This window comes from Scyliorhinus canicula, chromosome 2 (genome assembly GCF_902713615.1).
Source record: "Scyliorhinus canicula chromosome 2, sScyCan1.1, whole genome shotgun sequence".
Lineage (NCBI taxonomy): Eukaryota > Metazoa > Chordata > Chondrichthyes > Carcharhiniformes > Scyliorhinidae > Scyliorhinus > Scyliorhinus canicula.
This window is the reverse complement of record NC_052147.1, coordinates 187,983,896-188,004,007: the sequence shown is the minus strand read 5'-3', so window position 1 is coordinate 188,004,007 and position 20,112 is coordinate 187,983,896. Positions and strand designations below refer to the sequence as shown.

Below are 20,112 nucleotides of genomic sequence, written 5' to 3'. Positions count from 1 at the left end.
TTGTGTCCAATCCTGAATGATAAACCTGCCCCACCCACCCCTTCCTCAGACGGACCTGGTCCGCCACCTTCAGGTGGGTCTCCTGGAGCATAGCCACGTCGGCCTTCAACCCCCTTAGATGGGAGACCACCCTGGTTCTCTTAACCGGCCCGTTCAGCCCCCTCACGTTCCAGGTAATCAGCTGGATCAGAGGGCAACCCGCCCCCCTCCCCTGCCGACTAGCCATAGCTTGGCAGATGTTCGCCCCAGGCCAGCACACCCCGCTCGACCCGTTCCCCATGGCGATAGCGCCTCTCCTCTTCCCCCCCCCCGGCCCTCATCGGCTCCTTCCTAGTCGATCCAGCAGCAACCCGGTATCCCCCCCCCCCCCCCCCAGGCTAGGACCCCTCCTAGCCGCGACGCACCCTCCATGGTACTTCCGTGAGTCAGCTGACTTCTGCTGACCCCGGCAGCTCCCGCCAAAACCTATCCCCTCCCGGCTTGGGGTCATCCCCCTCTTGCCACACCTCCTTGGCATTACTGCAGCGTGGGAAAAAAGACCCGTAGCGGCCCTGCCCCCATCGCAAGCTCCACCCCCCTGCCCCGCAGCCCGGGAGACCAGAGGAAAGCCCGCGCTTTCACACTGCCACACCCCACCCTTCTGACGCAGTTCCCCAAAATCCAGTTTCCCCTCAATCCCCAGCCCCGTACAGAAGAGAACATATAGAACACAAATCCCCAACACTCCCCACCTACCCCACAACCATACCCAACAGAAAAACCCACCCGTAAATAGAGCAAAAAGAAAACCAGCATACATAACACACATGTCGAAGTTGAAAAAGTTGAAACAGTTGGAACAAAACAGCCACGGCGGAAACAACGCCGGCCAAAGTATGTTCCCAGGCCCTAGTTCAAGTCCAGCTTCTCCGCCTGTACAAAGGCCCACGCCTCCTCCGGGAACTCGAAGTAATGGTGCCGGTCCTTGTATGTCACCCACAGGCGCGCAGGCTGCAGCATTCCAAACCTGCCCTGCTTAGCATGAAGCACCGCCTTCGTCCGGTTGAACCCGGCCCGCCGCTTAGCCACTTCCGCACTCCAGTCCTGGTAGATCCTCACTACCGAATTCTCCCATTTACTGCTCCTCTCTTTCTTGGCCCAGCGCAGCACACACTCCCGGTCACTGAATCGGTGGAACCGCACCAGCACCGCCCTCGGGGGCTCATCTGCCTTGGGCCTCCTGGCCATCACTCTGTGCGCTCCCTCGAGCTCCAGGGGCAAATGGAAGGACCCTGCTCCCATCAACGAGCTCAACAACGTGGTCACATACGCCGGGAGATCCGACCCCTCCAGCCCCTCCGCCAGGCCCAGGATCCTCAGATTCTTTCGCCTCGTGCGAACGTCCAGCTCCTCCAAGCGGTCCTGCCACTTTTTATGAAGTGCCTCGTGCAACTCCACTTTCCCAACGAGGACCACGGCCTCCTCCTCTCTTTCAACGGCCTGCCGCTGCAACTCCCGAATAGACTCCTCCTGTGCCGCCTGGGTCCCAAGCAGCTTGGTCGTAGTTGCATTCATGGAGTCCAGCAGCTCAGCCTTCAGCTCAGCAAAACAATGTAGGAGAGAGGCCTGTTGCTCCTGCGCCCACTTCCACCAGTCCTCGGGTGTTGCGCCGGCCGCCATTTTGTTTTTCTTCCCCCGTTTTTTTGGGGGTGTTTCTGCAGCCCTTTTCACCATATAGTGTGGGGCAAGTTCTTCCAGGCACCTTCCCCCACCGGGATATGTAGCAACAGCACTGTTTGGGGCCCTCAAAACGGCCCAAAAGTCCTTAAATAGCGGGAGCGCCGGCCGCCATTTTGTTTTTTTCACCCGTTTTTTTGGGGGCGTTACTGCAGCCTTTTTCACCAGATAATGTGGGGCAAGTTCTTCCAGGCACCTTCCCCCACTAGGATGCGTAGAAACAGCGCTGTTTGGGGCCCTCAAAACGGCCCAAAAGTCCCTAAATAGCAGGAGTGCCGGCCGCCATTTTGTTTTTCTTCCCCCGTTTTTTTTGGGGGAGTTACTGCAGCCTTTTTCTTCTTCCCACTCCAGGTGAGCACCATATAGCGTGGGGCAAGTTCTTCCAGGCACCTTCCCCCACCGGGATGCGTAGAAACAGCTCCGTTTGGGGCCCTCGAAACGGCCCAAAAGTCCCTAAATAGCGGGAGCTGCCGAACGTGCGGCTTAGCTCCGCATAGCCGCAACCGGAAGTCCCCCTTGCACATTTTATTTTAAAAATATAAACGTTATGTACAGTATTTTGAGCCAGGAGTCCATTCTGGGATCTTCCTGTCCAGTTATAATATTAACCGGGACCATAACAGTGAAAATAACTAAACATAGGAAAAGTTTCAAATACCTGTATGTATTACAAAGAGAATCAAAAATTAGCTCAGAGGGTAACAATAGAATTAATCTTCTGATCGACGTTGATAATCAAGGCCAGAAACATTGAGGTTTCAATATGCATTTCAAGATGGCACTGACCTCTTGTCCAAGAGTATCGTCTTAGATGTTACTGTCAGTTTTAAGTTGCTGTTCTTGGTGCTATCTTACATTTGCCTTCTGTATTTAAATCACGATTTTTTAAATCACGTAGTTGAATAAAATATGTTTGCCTTATGAAAGGAGTAGAAATTGATCCAATTCTTAATGGGACAATTTGGTTAGAACAAATTCAAATAAAGTAATAATCCCGTACCAGCCTCCCCGGACAGGCGCCGGAATGTGGCGACTAGGGGCTTTTCACAGTAACTTCATTGAAGCCTACTCGTGACAATAAGCGATTTTCATTTTCATTTTCATTTCATAAGTTGTATCACTGCCATGGGCTCCTTTTTGGAAAATCCTGAATGTCAGCAATGGAACAGCTCCAGTAGCTCTTGGTTTGGTTCACATTGCCAGCTCTTGTTTGCGTGGAGTCATTCAGGCATATTATAACAGCACAGGTGGGAGGGTGTTCCTAATTGAGGTAGCCATTTCCACCTACAATCTTTTATTCCCCTTTTAAGTTGTACAAAGCAAAGCTCTGGTTTGTTGCATAATTTGGCGCTTTTAACTTCTTGGTACATTTACTCTGATGTAAAGTGCATGAAATGTTTAGCTGTAATTGAACTTGTTGAATTTTCAATGCTTGCTTTGTGTTTGGTCTCAAATCCCAATGTTTATATCATAATTAAACAAGGGAAATTTAATAAGGGCATGGAGTCCACACCAAGTAAAATAAGAAACGTAAGTTTATGTACACACTATATTTACTCTGCCCGGTTCTAACCTTTTGTACAGAGGTTAATCGAGATCCCTGCCCCTAGCAGGGCAGCTCGTACTCAGCAAGGCCCACATGGAAGGTAATCATTCCCAACTCGTAGGCCCCCTGCAGGCTATTACAGGAAAGACTCAAAAAAAGAAAAATAATTACAAAGGGCATCAAAATGAGGATGACAATAGAATTTTATTTCTGACTGTCGGAAATTAACTTTTGCTAATCTTGACCAGGGACTTTAAGGTTTCAGTCGTTATAGAGGATCAGTATACATTCCAAGATACCACTGATCTCTGTCAAAGAGCTGTCTTAGCTGTTACTTTTAAGTATCTTAAATTACTCTTCAGGAAAAATTATATTTAAAAATAAAAGGTCAAGTAAGGGTAGAAGTTATTACTACACATTATGAATTCTCTTTGGTTTTTTTTTTCTTCCAGGAGCAGATCCCAAGTCTGTGGTTTGTGCGTTTTTCAAGCAAGGTCAATGTACCAAGGGTGACAAATGCAAGTTTTCACATGACCTCACCCTGGAAAGGAAGAGCGAAAAGCGCAGTATGTATGTAGATGCCAGGGATGAAGAGCTTGAAAAAGGTATGTTGACAAAGCAGAGATGTTAATTTAATTACAGTACTTTTCATTTAAACGTCCCATTTGGTTCCCTTTTTACAAAAAAACAAGTTAGTGAGACATTTGCATGCATGTCGTAATTTAGTGAAACATAAGTAAAGTATGTTATTACTAACATACTACATATAAAACATTTAAGTATGGGGCAGCAGGGTAGCATGGTGGTTAGCATAAATGCTTCACAGCTCCAGGGTCCCAGGTTCGATTCCCGGCTGGGTCACTGTGTGGAGTCTGCACGTCCTCCCCCTGTGTGCGTGGGTTTCCTCCGGGGGCTCCGGTTTCCTCCCACAGTCCAAAGATGTGCGGGTTAGGTGGATTGGCCATGCTAAATTGCCCGTAGTGTCCTACAAAAAGTAAGGTTAAGGGGGGGTTGTTGGGTTACGGGTATAGGGTGGATACGTGGGTTTGAGTAGGGTGATCATGGCTCGGCACAACATTGAGGGCCGAAGGGCCTGTTCTGTGCTGTACTGTTCTATGTTCTATGTTTTTAATGTACCAAACATTATGCCGAGTAATTTGTATTTACTTGTTAGACCTTTATGAATAGTTCTATCTTCCGTCGAACCATGTTTACTACTCCAGTTTATATCTGCCGCACTGTAAATGTTTTGCCTTATGAAAATATATGCAATAACTTCCATATAGGTTTTCAGTTAAACAAACAGATTAATGTTTCATTTTGTTTTTTGGAGTAAGTTCTCTTTTCCCCATTATAACACTTCTAATGTATTTCACACATTCATTAAGTGCAAGTGTTGGTGTGAAACACTTCACCATTTCAGCAGAATGTGTAACAAATGTTAAAACGAAGTGAGGAAGGTTTTTCATGTCGGAATGACGCTTTCCCACATCAATAATTGCATAATGTGAATATGACTTTTAGTTATACTTTACTCTGTCCATTAAGTGCACACCATTCCCTAAGAACCAGTCCAAAGCTATCCTCTGCTCTCGATAGCTGGCTTCCTTTTCCTTTTTAAAATGGGTAATTTCTAAACCCCAAGCAGATTTTCATATTCAGGTTATGAATCAGCTGGTTCATGGTTCAGCTAGACTATTCTTCCCGCCTGATTTAAATCCTCAGGAACTTGTTTTCTTTCATCTAACTCCGACCCACATTCTGCATGGTGAAGAAATCAGTTTCCATCTGGGGATAGGTTGGGGGAGTGGGCTAGGTAGGGTGCTGTTACAGAGAGTCGGCACAGCCTTGATGATCTGAATTGCTTCCTTCTGCATTGTAGGGATTCTATGATTCTATACTTCCCAAATTGCAACGCCCAACATTGGATGCAATACCCAGCTGAAATGAACTAGTCTCTAATTATTGTTTCCGGAAGTTTTTCTAAGACTGATGGTAAATTGATTGGCCTGTGTCTGCTAGGCATATCTTCACACCCTTTTTTTAAAAAGCAGGGGTATAAACATTTGCAATTTTCCAGTACCCTGGCATCACCTTTGAACCTATGTCCAGTGCCTCTGCAATTGCCATTCTCACTTACTTCAGCATCTTTGGATGTATCTCATATGTTCCTTATGCCTTATCCAGCTTTAAGTGCCTATAGCTTATCCAACATGTCCTCTTTTTCAATTCTAAACCCTTATATGTGTGAATGTTTTTCTCCATGGCCTGGGGAGCATTTTCTTCCTTTGTAAAGGCAGGTGCAAAGTATTCATTTAATGCATCAGCAATGCCTGCGTAAATCCTTTTTTGATCCCTAATTGGCCCTAGTTGTCCTTAATCCATCATTTTACCATTTATATACTATTAGCTTCCATATTTTTCTCTTAGCTTTTTTGCCTTCCTTCTGAACCTTCTATATTCAGCCTGGTTTGCAATTGTATTTTCTATGTCACATCTATCGTGAGCTTACATTTCTTCTTTATCTGATATTTCTTTCCTTTTTCTCATCTAGGGATCTCAGGGTCTGCTTGCCCTACCTTTCTTTTTCAAGAGATTGTACCATGACTGTGCCTGGACTATCTGTTCTTTGCACAATCAAGGTATGTTCTCTTGAAAGAGAAAGGCAGGGCAAACCAATCCAGAGCTCATTGGATCTCGAAAGAGATAGAGATTTTATTGAAATCAAATTTTGGTGGGTGTTTTGTCACCATTTGAAGTGCAGTGTGTACTAATGAGTTGCTTCGATTTCAATGTTAATATTTTGACTAAGACTTCAAAAGTCCTTTGTTTTTCTTGATCTTCAAATGTAAACAAATATTGGAATATACAGTTAAACGTTTATAGTTCTCAATATGTCTAGTTTATAAATGAATTTAACTGTTGAGTTGATCCTTTCAACATTGTTTTTTTGTTGATGTTCGACCTTGTTTAAATAAATTTACTTTCTCATCTTAGACACGATGGAAAATTGGGATGTGAGAAAACTGGAGGAAGTAGTGCAAAAAAAACATGGTGATGCAGAACAGAAGAAAACAGTAATAGTAAGTACACAATAATATGTATACACAAGGGGCTAATAAAGTCTTTCACGTAGTGTCGCTCAATAATCTTTTATTGTCACAAGTATGAAGTTAGAGGTGGTGCAGCGATCTACCACTGTTTTTAAAATCTGCTCAGCATTACAAGTCCTGTGTGTGCTGGAAGACTTTGAATCATTACACTCCTAACGTCTTACAGTCCAACGGATTGTTGTGATTGAAGATCCAAATTGGGTGATTCATGTACCTCAATGACTCTATGTAGACTGTCGTCCAATGTGCAGCAACTGCTGAATGTGGTTCTTACCCTGGTGGCCGAGCTGGAGTCGGAGGTAATTGTGTCATTAGATGTAGAAAAGGTGTTTGATAGGGTGGAGTGGTGGAACCTTTTTGCGGTTTTAGAGAAGTTTGTGTTGGGCCCCGAGTTTGAGTCATGGGCATGTCTGCTGTACAAAGCTGCTTTGGCCAGCATTCGTATGAATACCATGAGGTTGGGTTTTTTTCAGTTATGCAGGAGGAAGATGCAGGGGCTTCCTGTCTTCCCCCACTGTTCACATTAGCAATTGAAACATTGGCCATTGCCCTGAGGGCCTCAGACAAGTGGAGAAGGATAGTTGGCGATGGAGTGGAACATAGGGTGTCCTTGTATCCAGATGACCTTTTGTTATATGTGAAGGACGTGGTGCCCACTGTGAGGGACATAATGAGGATACTGAAGAGCTTTGGGTTCTTTTCTGAATACAAATTAAATCTGGAGAAGAGCGAGTATTTTATGGTCAGCGCCCCAAGGAACGGAGCCAGTCTGGAGGTACTTCCTTTTCACGTGGCCAGGTCCACCTTTTGGTATCTGAGGCTCGGGATTGGGCCCAACTCCGCAAGCTAAATTGTACCTGCCTGATGAACAAGGTCAGATCTGACCTGCAAAGGTGGGGCAGCCTTCCTTTGTCCCTGGCGTGTAGAGCTCAGTCAATTAACATGAACCTTTGGCCAAGATTTCTGTTTCAATGTCTTCTGGTCTTTCATCCCAAATCATTCTCTGAGGTGGATGGAATGGTTAATATTGGCCTCCATATGGGAGGGCAAATCTCCGAGGATTCGGAGGGTTCTACAGAGGGATAGACAGTCGGGAGGTCTCGTGTTGCCAAACTTGATATTCCATTACTGGGCAGCTCGCGCATTGGAATGTGGAGGGGGCCGGCGGTCTACCTGGGTGCAGATGGAGTCTGGGTCATGCAGGGGGTCCGGTTTGGATGCGCAGGTGATGACTTCTCTTCCATTTTCACCAGCAAAGTACTCGTCAAACCCGGTGCTGGACTCAACTTTAAAAATATGGAGGCAAAGGACAAAGAAAAGGACAGCACAGGAACAGGCCCTTCTGCCCTCCAAGCCTGTGCCAACTATGCCGCCCGTCTAAACTGAAATCTTCTACACTTCTGGGGTCCGTATCCCTCTATTCCTAACCTATTCATGTATTTGTCAACATGCCCCTTAAACGTCACTATCGTCCCTGCTTCCACCACCCACTCTGGCAGTGAGTTCCAGGCACCCACTACTCTCTGTGTATAAAACTTGTCTCGTACATCTCTAAACCTTGCCCCTCGCAACTTAAACCTATGCCCCTCATAATTTTGTGGACCTCTTTCAGTCGCCCCTCAACCTCCGTTGTTCCAGTGAGAATAAACTGAGTTTATTCGACCTCCTAGCTAATGCCCTCCATACCAGGCAACATCCTGGTAAATCTCTTCTGCACCCTCTCTAAAGCCTCCACATCCTTCTTGGGAGTGTGGCAACCAGAATTGAACACTATACGCCAAGTGTGGTCTAACTAAGGTTCTATACAGCTTCAACATGACTTGCCAATTTTTATACTCAATGCCCTGGCCAATGAAGGCAAGCATGCCGTATGCCTTTTTTGACTACCTTTTCCACCTGTGTTGCCCCTTTCAGTGACCCGCAGACCTGTACACCGAGATCTCTCTGACTGTCAATACTCTTGCGGGTTCTACCATTCACTGTATATTTCTGACCTGCATTAGACCTTCCAAAATGCATTTCCTCACATTTGTCCAGATTAAATTCCATCTGCCATTTCTCTGCCCAAGTCTCCAAACAATCTAAATCCTGCTGTACCCTCTGACAGTCCTCATCGCTGTCCGCAATTCCACCAACCTTTGTGTCGTCCCCAAACTTACTAATCAGACTAGTTACATTTTCCTCCAAATCATTTATATATACTATGAACAGCAAAGGTCTCAGCACTGATCCCTGCTGAAAACCACTCGTCACAGCCCTCCAATCAGAAAAGCACCCTTCCATTGCTACTCTCTGCCTTCTATGACCTAGCCAGTTCTGTATCCATCTTGCCGGCTTACCTCTGATCCCATGTGACTTCACCTTTTGTACCGATCTGCCATGAGGGACCTTGTCAAAGGCCTTACTGAAGTCCATATAGAGTTTTTCGACATCCACTGCCCTACCTGCATCAATCATCTTTGTGACCTCGAAAAACTCTTATCAAGTTAGTGAGACACAACCTCCCCTTCACAAAACCGTGCTGCCTCTTGCTAATACGTCCATTTGCTTCCAAATGGGAGTAGATCCTGTCTCGAAGAATTCTCTACAGTACTTTTCCTACCACTAACATAATGCTCACCGACCTGTAGTTCACTGGATCATCCTTGCCACCCTTCTTTAACAAAGGAACAACATTGGCTATTCTCCAGTCCTCCGGGACATCACCTGAAGGCAGTGAGGATCCAAAGATTTCTGTCAAGGCCTCAGCTATTTCCTCTCTTGCCTCCTTCAGTATTCTGGGGTAGATCCCATCAGGCCCTGGGGACTTATCTACCTTAATATTTTTCAAGATGCGATGCCCAGCACCTCGTCTTTTTGGATCTCAATGTGACCCAGGCTATCTATACACCCTTCTCCAGACTAAACATCCACCAATTCCTTCTCTTTGGTGAATACTGATGCAAAGTATTCATTTAGTACTTCACCCATTTCCTCTGGCTCCACACATGGATTCCCTCCTCTGCCCTTCACTTGGCCAACCCTTTCCCTGACTACCGTGTTGCTTTTTATGTATGTGTAAAAAGCCTTGGGATTTTCCTTAACCCTATTTGCCAATGACTTTTCGTGACCCCTTTTAGCCCTCCTGACTCCTTGCTTAAGTTCCTTCCTACTTTCCTTATATTCCACACCGGCTTTGTTTGTTCCCAGCCTTCTAGCCCTGACAAATGCCTCCTTTTTCTTTTTGACGAGGCCTACAATATCTCGTGATCCAAGGTTCCTGAAATTTGCCATATTTATCCTTCTTCCTCACAGGAACATGCCGGTCCTGAATTCCTTTCAACTGACATTTGAAAGCCTCCCACGTGTCAAATGTTGATTTACCATCCGACCCCAATCTAGGTTCTTCAGTTCCCGCCTAATATTGTTATAATTATCCTTCCCCCGATTTAGCACATTCACCCTAGGACCACTCTTATCCTTGTCCACCAGCACTTTAAAACTTACTGAGTTGTGGTCACTGTTCCCAACATGCTTCCCTACTGAAACTTCTACCACCTGGCCGGGCTCATTCCCCAGTACCAGGTCCAGTACAGCCCCTTCCCTAGTTGGACTATCTACATTTTGTTTTAAGAAGCCCTCCTGGATGCTCCTTACAAACTCTACCCTGTCCAAGCCCCTAGCACTAAGTGAGTCCCAGTCAATATTGAGGAAGTTAAAGTCTCCCATCACAACTACCCTGTTGCTTTTACTCCTTTCCAAAATCTGTCTACCTATCTGCTCCTCTATCTCCCGCTGGCTGTTGCGTGGCCTGCAGTAAACCCCCAACATTGTGACTGCCCCCTTATTCCTGATCTCTACCCGTATAGCCTCGCTGCCCTCTGAGGTGTCCTCCCGCATTGCAGCTGTGATATTCTCCCTAACCAGTAGCACAACTCCTCCACCCCTTTTACATCCCCCTCTATCCCGCCTGAAACATTTAAATCCTGGAACGTTTAGCTGCCAATCCTGTCCTTCCCTCAACCAGGTCTCTGTAATGGCAACAGCATCAAGTACTAATCCAAGCGCTAAGTTCATCTGCCTTACCTGTTATACTTCTTGCATTATAACATATGCACTTCAGGCCACCAGTCCTGCTGTTTTTTGCAACATCTCCCTGTCTGCTCTTCCTCAGAGCCATAGTGGCCCTTTTCCTAGTTCTCCCTCAATTTTTTACCTTCTGACCTATTGCTCTGGTACCCACCCCCCTGCCATACGAGTTTAAACCCTCCCGTGTGACACTAGCAAACCTCGCGGCCAGGATGTTTAAGCCTTTCCAATTTAGATGCAACCCGTCCTTATACAGGTCACACCTGCCCCGGAATAGCTCCCAGTGGTCCAGATAACTGAAACCCTCCCTCCTACACCAGCTGTATAGCCACGTGTTTAACTACTCTATCTTCCTATTTCTAGCTTCACTGTCACATGGCACAGGGAGTAATCCCGAGATTACAACCCCAGAGGTCCTGTCTTTTAGCTTTCTGCCTAGCTCCCTGAACTCCTGCTTCAGGACCTCATCCCCCTTCATGCCTATGTCGTTAGTACCAATATGTACCACGACCTCTGCCTGTTTGCCCTCCCCCTTCAGAATGCCCGTTACCCTTTCTGAGACATGCTGGACCCTGGCACCAGGGAGGCAACATACCATCCTGGAGTCTTTCACGTCCACAGATGCGCCTATCTGTGCCCCTGATTATAGCGTCCTGACTATTGTTCTTCTGCCCTTTGACCCTCCCTGCTGAACATCAGAGCCTGCCGTGGTGCCACTGCCCTGGCTGCTGCTGTTTTCCCCTGATTGGCTGTTCCCCCCCAACAGTATCCAAAGCAGTATACCAGTTCGAAAGGGGGACAGCCACAGGGAATTCCTGCACTGACTGCCTGCCCCTTCTGGTGGTCACCCATCTCTCTGCCTGCAGCTTGGTTGTGACCACATCTCTATAACTCCTATCTATGACGCTTTCCGCCACCTGCATGCTCCTAAGTGCATCCAATTGCTGCTCCAACCGAACCACACGGTCTGTGAGGAGCTGCCATTGGTTACACTTGCTGCAGATGTAGTCGACCGGAACGCTGGAAGCGTCACAGATCTGGCACATCTCACAGTTGGAACACTGCACCCCACTTAGTGACACTTAAGCACTAGTTAATTAATTTAAAATAAACACTTGAATTATTGTTAGATTGAGTTACAGTAAACTATATGGCCCTGACGCTAGATTTTTACTGTAAGATTAAATGCTACATACCTATCTCTGCCCTCAGGTTTAGTTACTCCACTACCCAGTTAATCAATTAGATTTGTTTTGCAATATTATTATTTTTTTCAAATTTAACAGATTCCCAATCAGCCAATCAGGTCACAGCTTTATTGTGATGTCACTTCAGTTTTACCCCACCCCACCCCCCACCACAATTTGAAAAAGTAATAAAAATCACTTGCCTTCCCAGGATGTTCTCTGGTTCTTTCCCTGCAGATTAATAGTTACAAGCCAGAAGAAAGAAAACAAAACGGTAGGGACAAAGCACCTTCTCCCACTCTGCACCGAATCAGAATATGTCTCCTTCACGTGCGCAGCTTACTGAGTGTGCACTTAATGCCTGTCTCTTATATAGAACTCGGCTAAACCTGGGTGACTCTCACTACTTAAGCTTCAAACAGAAGAATACAATGAACATCCTTGTGCCAATAAGCAGGCTTCAGGTGACTGACAGATAACTGCCTCTCAGCAATGAGGGTGTGGGCAGCTTCAGCCAATTAGACACTAATCTAAACACTGCACTTTTCACTGAAAACAGCAAAATTAGATTTACCACTCGCCTTTCCTGATTACCTCACTGCACCAAATTACCAAGTTCCAATTCCCACTCTGGCTGTGTCTCACTCAGGATGTGTCTCCTTCACTTGTGCAGCTTACTGAGTGTGTGCTTGATGCCTGCCTCTTATATAGAACTCAGCTCAATTCAGGGAGGCAAATCAGTAACCTTTCAAACTAGGATCAATATCAAAGCTGTCCCCCATTTGTGCTCACCACTTGTTCGAGCCAGCGAAGTTGGATGCTACATTTGGAGTGGGGAAGGGGTGAAGAGATTATGTGACCTATTCCTGGAGGGATGGTTTGCCTGCCTGGAGAAATTGAAAGATGAGTTTGGTCTCTTGACCCAGATTTGTTTACGTACCTTCAAGTTTGAAATTTTGTCAAACGAACATTCCCAGATGTGCCACCATCCTCCTTAATAGAAAGGATCCTTTTGTGTGCGGAGTCAGAAGAGGGTCGTATGCCAGGTATATATGGGTAGATTCTGGCGGCAGACTCTGTTTTGGTGGAGGGATCGAAAGCCAAGTGGAACGAGGAGTTTGGGCCTATGTTGGAGAATGAGATATGGGGTGAGGCCTTCCGTAGGGTGAACACCGTGTCCTTGTGTGCGAAGCTGAACTTGATCCAGCTGAGGCAGTGTTTACGTCACACTTGACCAGAACTAGAATGAGTCGCTTTTTTGCGAAGGTTGAGGACTGGTGTGAACGCTGTTCGAGGGGGGCCAGCTAAACATATGCACACATTTTGGTCCTATTTGGAGCGGCACGGCAATACAGTGGGTAGCTCTGTTGCTTCACAGCTCCAGGGTCCCAGGTTCGATTCTCGGCTTGGGTCACTGTGTGGAATCTGCACGTTCTCCCCGTGTCTGCGTGGGTTTCCTCCAGGTGCTCTGGTTTCCTCCCACAAGTCCCGAAAGATGTGCTGTTGGATGAATTGGGTATTCTGAATTCTCCCTGTGTACCAGAACAGGCGATGGAATGTAGCGACTAAGGGTTTTTCACAGTAACTTCATTGCAGTGTAATGCAAGCCTACTTTTGACGATAAAGATTATTATTAAAAATTATTATTATCCCAAACTGCTGAGCTTTTGGGTCACCTTTTCCAATACCATGTAGGCAATTCTGAACAGAGAGATTGAACCCTGTGCCTTAATAGCCATAGTAAGAAGTCTTGCAACACCAGGTTAAAGCCCAACAGGTTTGTTTCAAACACTAGCTTTCGGAGCACTGCTCCTTCCTCGGGTGAATTAATAGCCATATTCAGGGTATCGGACTTGCCGGAGCTGCGGACGGGTGTGGGGGTGGATGTTCTTGCCTTCGCCTTGCTGATCGCGCAGAGGCAAATCCTGCTGTTGTGGAGGTTGGCAATTCTGCCCAGTGCCTCGGCATGACTTGGTGACTTAATGGAGTTTCTACACCTGGAAAAGGTTAAATAAACGTTGAGGGAGTCAATTGAAAGGTTCTACCAGAAATGGCGACCATTTATCATCTATTACAAAGAGTTGGTCACTGTTAGCCGCTGGTGGGGGGGGGGGGAAACGGGGTTCTTTTCTTTCTCTTTTTTGTTGTCGATGATGGTTGTGCTTTGGCTGGTTGTTTTCTTGTATTGTTTTCTTGTTGTTTCTATTTTTGCATTTTATAAACTGAAAAGGTTATTTTTTTTTAATTGTGGAAACCAAAACAAACAAATGCCATTACAGGAGTAAGTTTGTGAATTCTCACAATATAAATTAACGTGGTTGATTTCAATGTAAAAGCATTTGTGTAACAGGAGGACTTAACTTGGGCTAAATTAACATGCTTAACTGTTGAACCACTAAAATTGATCTGGAATCTGAGTTGGACCTGGTTACCTTGCCCAGAAGAACGGAGGCTTGATTTAGAATTCCATGTAATAGAGACAGGGAGCATTCTAGGGGCAAGAGCAGGAGTGACCTTTCCAGTTAGAAAACCTAGGGAAAGAGTTACTGACTGCCACGGAAGGATTGGGAATTAAAACGGATGGAAGCTGCTGGGGAGAATGAGTTTGCCTCGTGAGGATATCAAATCCCTCTCCCTAGCTCAAGCTTGAGGAAATCAAAATACTCCTGACTATTGCCCGAGTTTGAGGAATGGAGGGAATGTGGAAACTTTCTTCACCGCATTTGAGGAGCTGCCAGATCAATTAAAATGGCCAGGGGAAGTCGGGTCTCCCCTGGTGTAAGATCACTTAAGGAAAAGCCTGCAAGGTTTATTCCCTGTTGCGCACTGAAAATACTGCCAGTTATGAGCAGAGAAAGTGCTTTTTTTTTTCAGTGCCTATGAACTCTTACTGGAGGCATACCACAAACAGTTCCAGAACACTCATGAATTTTCTCAAGTGTTCCTGTACTATTTGGATACAGGGGCCACTGAATCTCTGATATTAGAGAAGAGCCTTGCTCTTCCTTGACCTCCATGAAAGTCAAGGTGCTAATCAAGGGAGTTGATGGGGGGGCACATGAATGAAATGAAAATCGCTTATTGTCACAAGTAGGTTTCAAATGAAGTTACTGTGAAAAGCCCCTAGTCGTGGAGGCTAGTACGGGAATTGAACTGCTGCTGGCCTGCCTTGGTCTGCTTTCAAAGCCAGCGATTTAGCCCTGTGCTAAACCAGCCTGTTCCCTTCAATCAGATCATTCTACAGAGCAACTTTGACTTGGGTCCAGCCACTACAGGGGTTGTCCCTGAGCTGCCAGTGGCAGGAATAGAACTTTTGCTTAGGAATGATTTGGCTGACAAAGTGGAAATGTGTCCCACAAACATAGACCAGCCAAGTGAGAAAAGGGAAACTGACAGGACAAAGTTCTGAGAATCTTCCTTGATTGCATAGTTAAACAGCAAAGAGCCAGCACCCCAGCTGGATGAACCAGAGGTCTGGCTCGCTGAGACCTGTTCTAAAAGCTTGTTGAAGAAGAGGTGCTCAGCCAAGCCTCTTTAATGAAGACACAGAAGACAAATCCCAAATTAAAATGAATAACAGTGTTTGATCTGAGGAGTAGCCGTCAGCTCTCCTCCTTGACGAGGTTAAGGGCTTGGGCTTCCTGATCACCCAAGGGAGTTCAGATCATTTGAATTAATTCATGAGCTACGGGACTTCCTGAAGCTCTTAATAAAGAAAAGTTTCTGGGGCTAAGGAGGGCACCCTCAATGCTGAAGTATGTATTCACATTTCAGGAACTATTTTTTAATGCCTGTGCTGTAGCCAAGGAGCATTTAAAATCCTCCCAGCAAATCATGAAAAAGCAGACAGACAGGCATGCTGAGACCGAAACTCCCCAACCAGGCGGACAAGTCCTAGTGCTGCTGCTACTGTCAAATGATTCTTTCAGGGGAAAATTCAGAAGTCTATACCAGCTGGCCAAAGGGATCAGTAAGATAAGAGGATCCGTTTTTGCTCCTGACTGGGAAAGATGCTCAGCATCTTAATATGTTAAGTGAATGGGCTAGGGTCTGGCAGATGGAATACAGTGTTGACAAATATGAGGTTATCCATTTTGGTAGGAATAACAGCAAAAGGGATTATTATTTAAATGATAATATTAAAACATGCTGCTGGGCAGAGAGACCTGGGTGTGCTAGTGCATGAGTCGCAAAAAGTTGGTTTACAGCTGCAACAAGTGATTAAGAAGGCAAATGGAGTTTTGTCCTTCATTGCTAGAGGGATGGAGTTTAAGTGGCTGGAGAGATATCTCCATACCACTCCATTCACCTGAGGAAGGATCAGTGCTCCGAAAGCTTGTGTTTGAAACAAACCTGTTGGACTTTAACCTGGTGTTGTAAGACTTCTTACTGTGCTCACCCCAGTCCAACGCCAGCATCTCCACATCATTACAAGGAGAGGTTGAGTAGACTGGGACTGTATGCGTTGGAATTTAGAAGGATGCGGGGGGGATCTTATAGAAACGTATAAAATTATGAAGGGAATAGATAGGATAGATGCGGGCAGGTTGTTTCCACTGGCGGGTGAAAGCAGAACGAGAGGGCATAGCCTCAAAATAAGGGGAAGTAGATTTAGGACTGAGTTTAGGAGGAACGTCTTCACCCAAAGGGTTGTGAATCTATGGAATTCCTTGCCCAGTGAGGAGTAGAGGCTCCTTCATTAAATGTTTTAAGATAAAGATAGTTTTTTTTGAAGAATAAAGGGATTAAAGGTTATGGTGTTTGGGCTGAAAAGTGGAGCTGAGTCCACAAAAGATCTGCCATGATCTCATTGAGTGGCGCAACAGGCTCGAGGGGCCAGATGGCCTTCTCCTGCTCCTAGTTCTTATGATGAAATATCACAGACTAGGGCCTAGTCAACCAGAGGGTAGAGAGAGCGAAGGACGATCAGGGAGGGTGGGTCATACAGGTGAAAAGGATTCCCACATCAAACCCCCAACTGCTAGACTGGCAAATATTGAAATTCTGGAAATTGTAAGTGCCCAATTAACCACCAAAAACAACAGGAGGGTATAACTACACCAGGGGCGGGCAAACTTTTCCGTGCAAGGGCCACATTCAGAAATTCACAATTCACAAAGGGCCGCATAGTATATTAAGTAAAATAATTACTTCACCCGGTTATGATTCTGGGCGCCTCATATAGAACATAGAACAGTACAGCACAGAACAGGCCCTTCGGCCCTCGACGTTGTGCCGAGCAATGATCACCCTACTCAAGTCAACGTATCCACCCTATACCAGTAACCCAACAGCCCCCCACATTAACCTTAAAAAAAAATTAAAAAAAAAAAAAAAAAATTTATTTCCAAAAGAAATTTGTTTTTTTTTTCAATGACTTGGTGGGCCGCAGAAATACCTTTGGCGGGCCGCATGCGGCCCGCGGGCCGTAGTTTGCCCACCCCTGAACTACACTGTTCAGGGAATTTAAAGGAATCCATAGGAACCAACCGGTATGTGCCCCACTGAGGGACCACCATGTTGACACGGTTGCCCTAACAGTGATGGAGCTGGTTTAGCACAGTGGGCTAAATAGCTGGTTTGTAATGCTGAACAATGCCAGCAGCATGGGTTCAATTCCCGTACCGGCCTCCCAGAACAGGTGCCGGAATGTGGCGACCAGGGGCTTTTCACTAACGTCATTGAAGCCTACTTGTGATGATAAGCGATTATTATTAGTAGTATTAGTAATGGAAAATCCCTACTGACTGAACCCTGACAAATTGTCAGATAAGAAATAAAATGCATGCAGACAATGATATAATTGAGCACAACCAGATCAGTTGGAATTTCTCCATTGTATTAACCCTAAAATCAGATGGATCAAAATAACTATCCATCGTGGTGGCACAGTGGTTAGAGCTGCTGCCTAAAGGGGTTGAGGACCCAGGTCCGACCCTGGTCGCTGTCTGTGTGGAGTTTGCACATTCCCCTCATGTCTGCTTAGGTCTCACCCCCACAACGCAAGGGTGTGCAAGGTAGGTGGATTGGCCACGCTAAATTGCTGCTTAATTGGGATTTTTTTTTTTGAAGTAGCAATGAACCAAATCATGCCCAATCCTTTGCATCATGGACTGTAACCTTAAAACGGGTCACTGCCTATTCCAGTAAAATCGACCTTTTGAAACAACACTGGCAAATCCCATGATTCCCAGAATGAGAGAAATCTTGGCCATTGTCATCCTCATACCCTTCAATATCCAGCAACGTTTCAGAGGTTAACCAGCCAGGTAGTGGTTGGGTGAACCAACTGTGCAGTATACCTGGACAACCTGTTAATGTAATCTGCCTTTTGGAAGGATAATTTACTCCACCTGATGGCAATATTTGAGGGTCTATAGAGGAATAACCCTATAGTGAACTTGGCTGAAAGCAAGTTTGCTGAGGCAAAATTAACTTGTGGTGGGACAAGATCAAATGCAACCCCAGGAAATGAAAATACGCACCATAGTCAATTTTTCCATTCCCAAAATGAAGTGAGAAACCCTGGGATTCTGGGTATGTGCAGGTGATATGCAAGTTTGTCCAAACTTTAGCACTTGGAAATCCCACTTAACAATTCACTAAAGAAAACTGGCAAGCTAGTTTTGACAGGTGTGCCAAAAGGTTTTTGAGAAAACAAAAGCAACCCTGGCAAATGGACCCGTGCAAGCCACCCCGAACTTCAAGTGATATAGCAGTTCTACTCGGGGAAGATTACTCTTGAACTGAAAGCCCAATTGGCTATTTTTCCTTAAATCTCAACAAACAAAGAGATGTTAGGCATTTTGATAGCTCTCCAGCATTTCAAGGTCTATGTTAGCACAGGTCATTATAGGCCCTAATCTACATTAAAGTTTGTGGAAAAGTTTTGAGAACAATTCCAGGTTTTTCTACTGGCAAAAATTGCCAAGAAAACGGCTCATGATGAAGCATTAGCAGACAAAGGACCTGCCTTAGGACAGAGCACCCATGTCATGGCAGGACAGAGACTATCACACCAGAAATCAAACTCCAGTCAGAAAACAGGAGCTAAGTAGTGAATGTTTATTAAAATCTGGATTGGGGTTTTCTTAATTTTCAGTTGAGTAGTGGATCATGCAGTGGAGAAACTGTCACAAGTTCTCAGTCTTGATCGATGTTGGTTGATCTGTCTGACAGTAGTAGGTATTGTTATAGTTGGCTCCATATTCCATCTTACGGTGAGAAACAATGGCCCTCCCTTTGGAAATAGAAATACACAGACCTGGCTTATCTGGTCAGTTTCAGGTACAAGTTCAGTTGTGGCACTCAAAAGCTTTCATAGGCACTAATTCGCACTTTAGCTTTGGACTGATTGGTCTCTTGTGGAGTGGGAAAACTGTCTTCCTTTGAGTGTTGCAACCAAACATGAATTATTTTGTTTTTCTCAACCTGCCCCCTCCAGTACCTCTTCAAGTTGAGTTAGGTTGATTCTAAAGGAGATAGTTATCTGTACTTTAGTATTTTAACATGTATTTCAAGTGCAGCACGGTAGCATGGTGGTTAGCATAAATGCTTCACAGCTCCAGGGTCCCAGGTTCGATTCCCGGCTGGATCACTGTCTGTGCGGAGTCTGCACGTCCTCCCCGTGTGTGCGTGGGTTTCCTCCGGGTGCTCCGGTTTCCTCCCACAGTCCAAAGATGTGCGGGTTAGGTGGATTGGCCATGCTAAATTGCCCGTAGTGTCCTAAAAAGTAAGGTTAAGGGTGGGGGGGGGGGTTGTTGGGTTACGGGTATAGGGTGGATACGTGGGTTTGAGTAGGGTGATCATGGCTCGGCACAACATCGAGGGCCGAAGGGCCTGTTCTGTGCTGTACTGTTCTATGTTCTAAGTGTTTACAGGTTTGATGTGCAATTCAAAATTAATTGAAAAAGATAGTCTTTATGAGAGACTATATCGGTCCGAACCTCCGGCGGAGGAGGGGGGGATGGGGTGCTTTTTAGACCGGCTGAGATTTCCGAGGGTGGAGGAGGGACGGGGGTGGAGGGTCTGGGGGTGCCAGTTGAGCTTGAGGAGCTGGTCAAAGGGATAGGGAGCATGCAGTTGGGGAAGGCACCGGGGCCGGATGGGTTCCCGGTTAAATTTTACAAGGTGTATGCAGACCTGCTGGGCCCCCTGTTGGTTAGGACCTTTAACGAGGCAAGGGAGGCGGGGGCTTTGCCCTCGATGATGTCTCGGGCGCTGATCTCCTTGATTCTTAAGCGAGACAGGGATCCCCTGCAGTGTGGGTCATACAGGCCGATTTCACTCTTGAATGTGGACGCCAAGTTGTTGGCAAAAATCTTAGCCACGAGGATTGAGGACTGTGTGCCGCAGGTTATACACGAGGATCAAACGGGGTTTGTGAAGGGGAGGCAGCTGAACACTAATATACGAAGGCTCTTGAATGTTATAATGATTCTGGCAGTGGAAGGGGAGGCGGAGATAGTGGTGGCGCTAGATG

The 20,112-nt window shown here is 45.9% G+C and overlaps 1 protein-coding gene across 1 annotated transcript in view; it reads left to right on the top strand.

The window, feature by feature from the left end:
- Positions 1-20,112, top strand: part of zc3h15 (zinc finger CCCH-type containing 15) — a 56,865-nt gene that overhangs the window by 25,318 nt on the left and 11,435 nt on the right. Inside the window, exons 4-5 of the mRNA XM_038789215.1 lie at positions 3,715-3,867; positions 6,260-6,345. Coding sequence (XP_038645143.1) covers positions 3,715-3,867; positions 6,260-6,345 — 239 coding nt within the window. The remainder of the gene's footprint in view (positions 1-3,714; positions 3,868-6,259; positions 6,346-20,112) is intronic.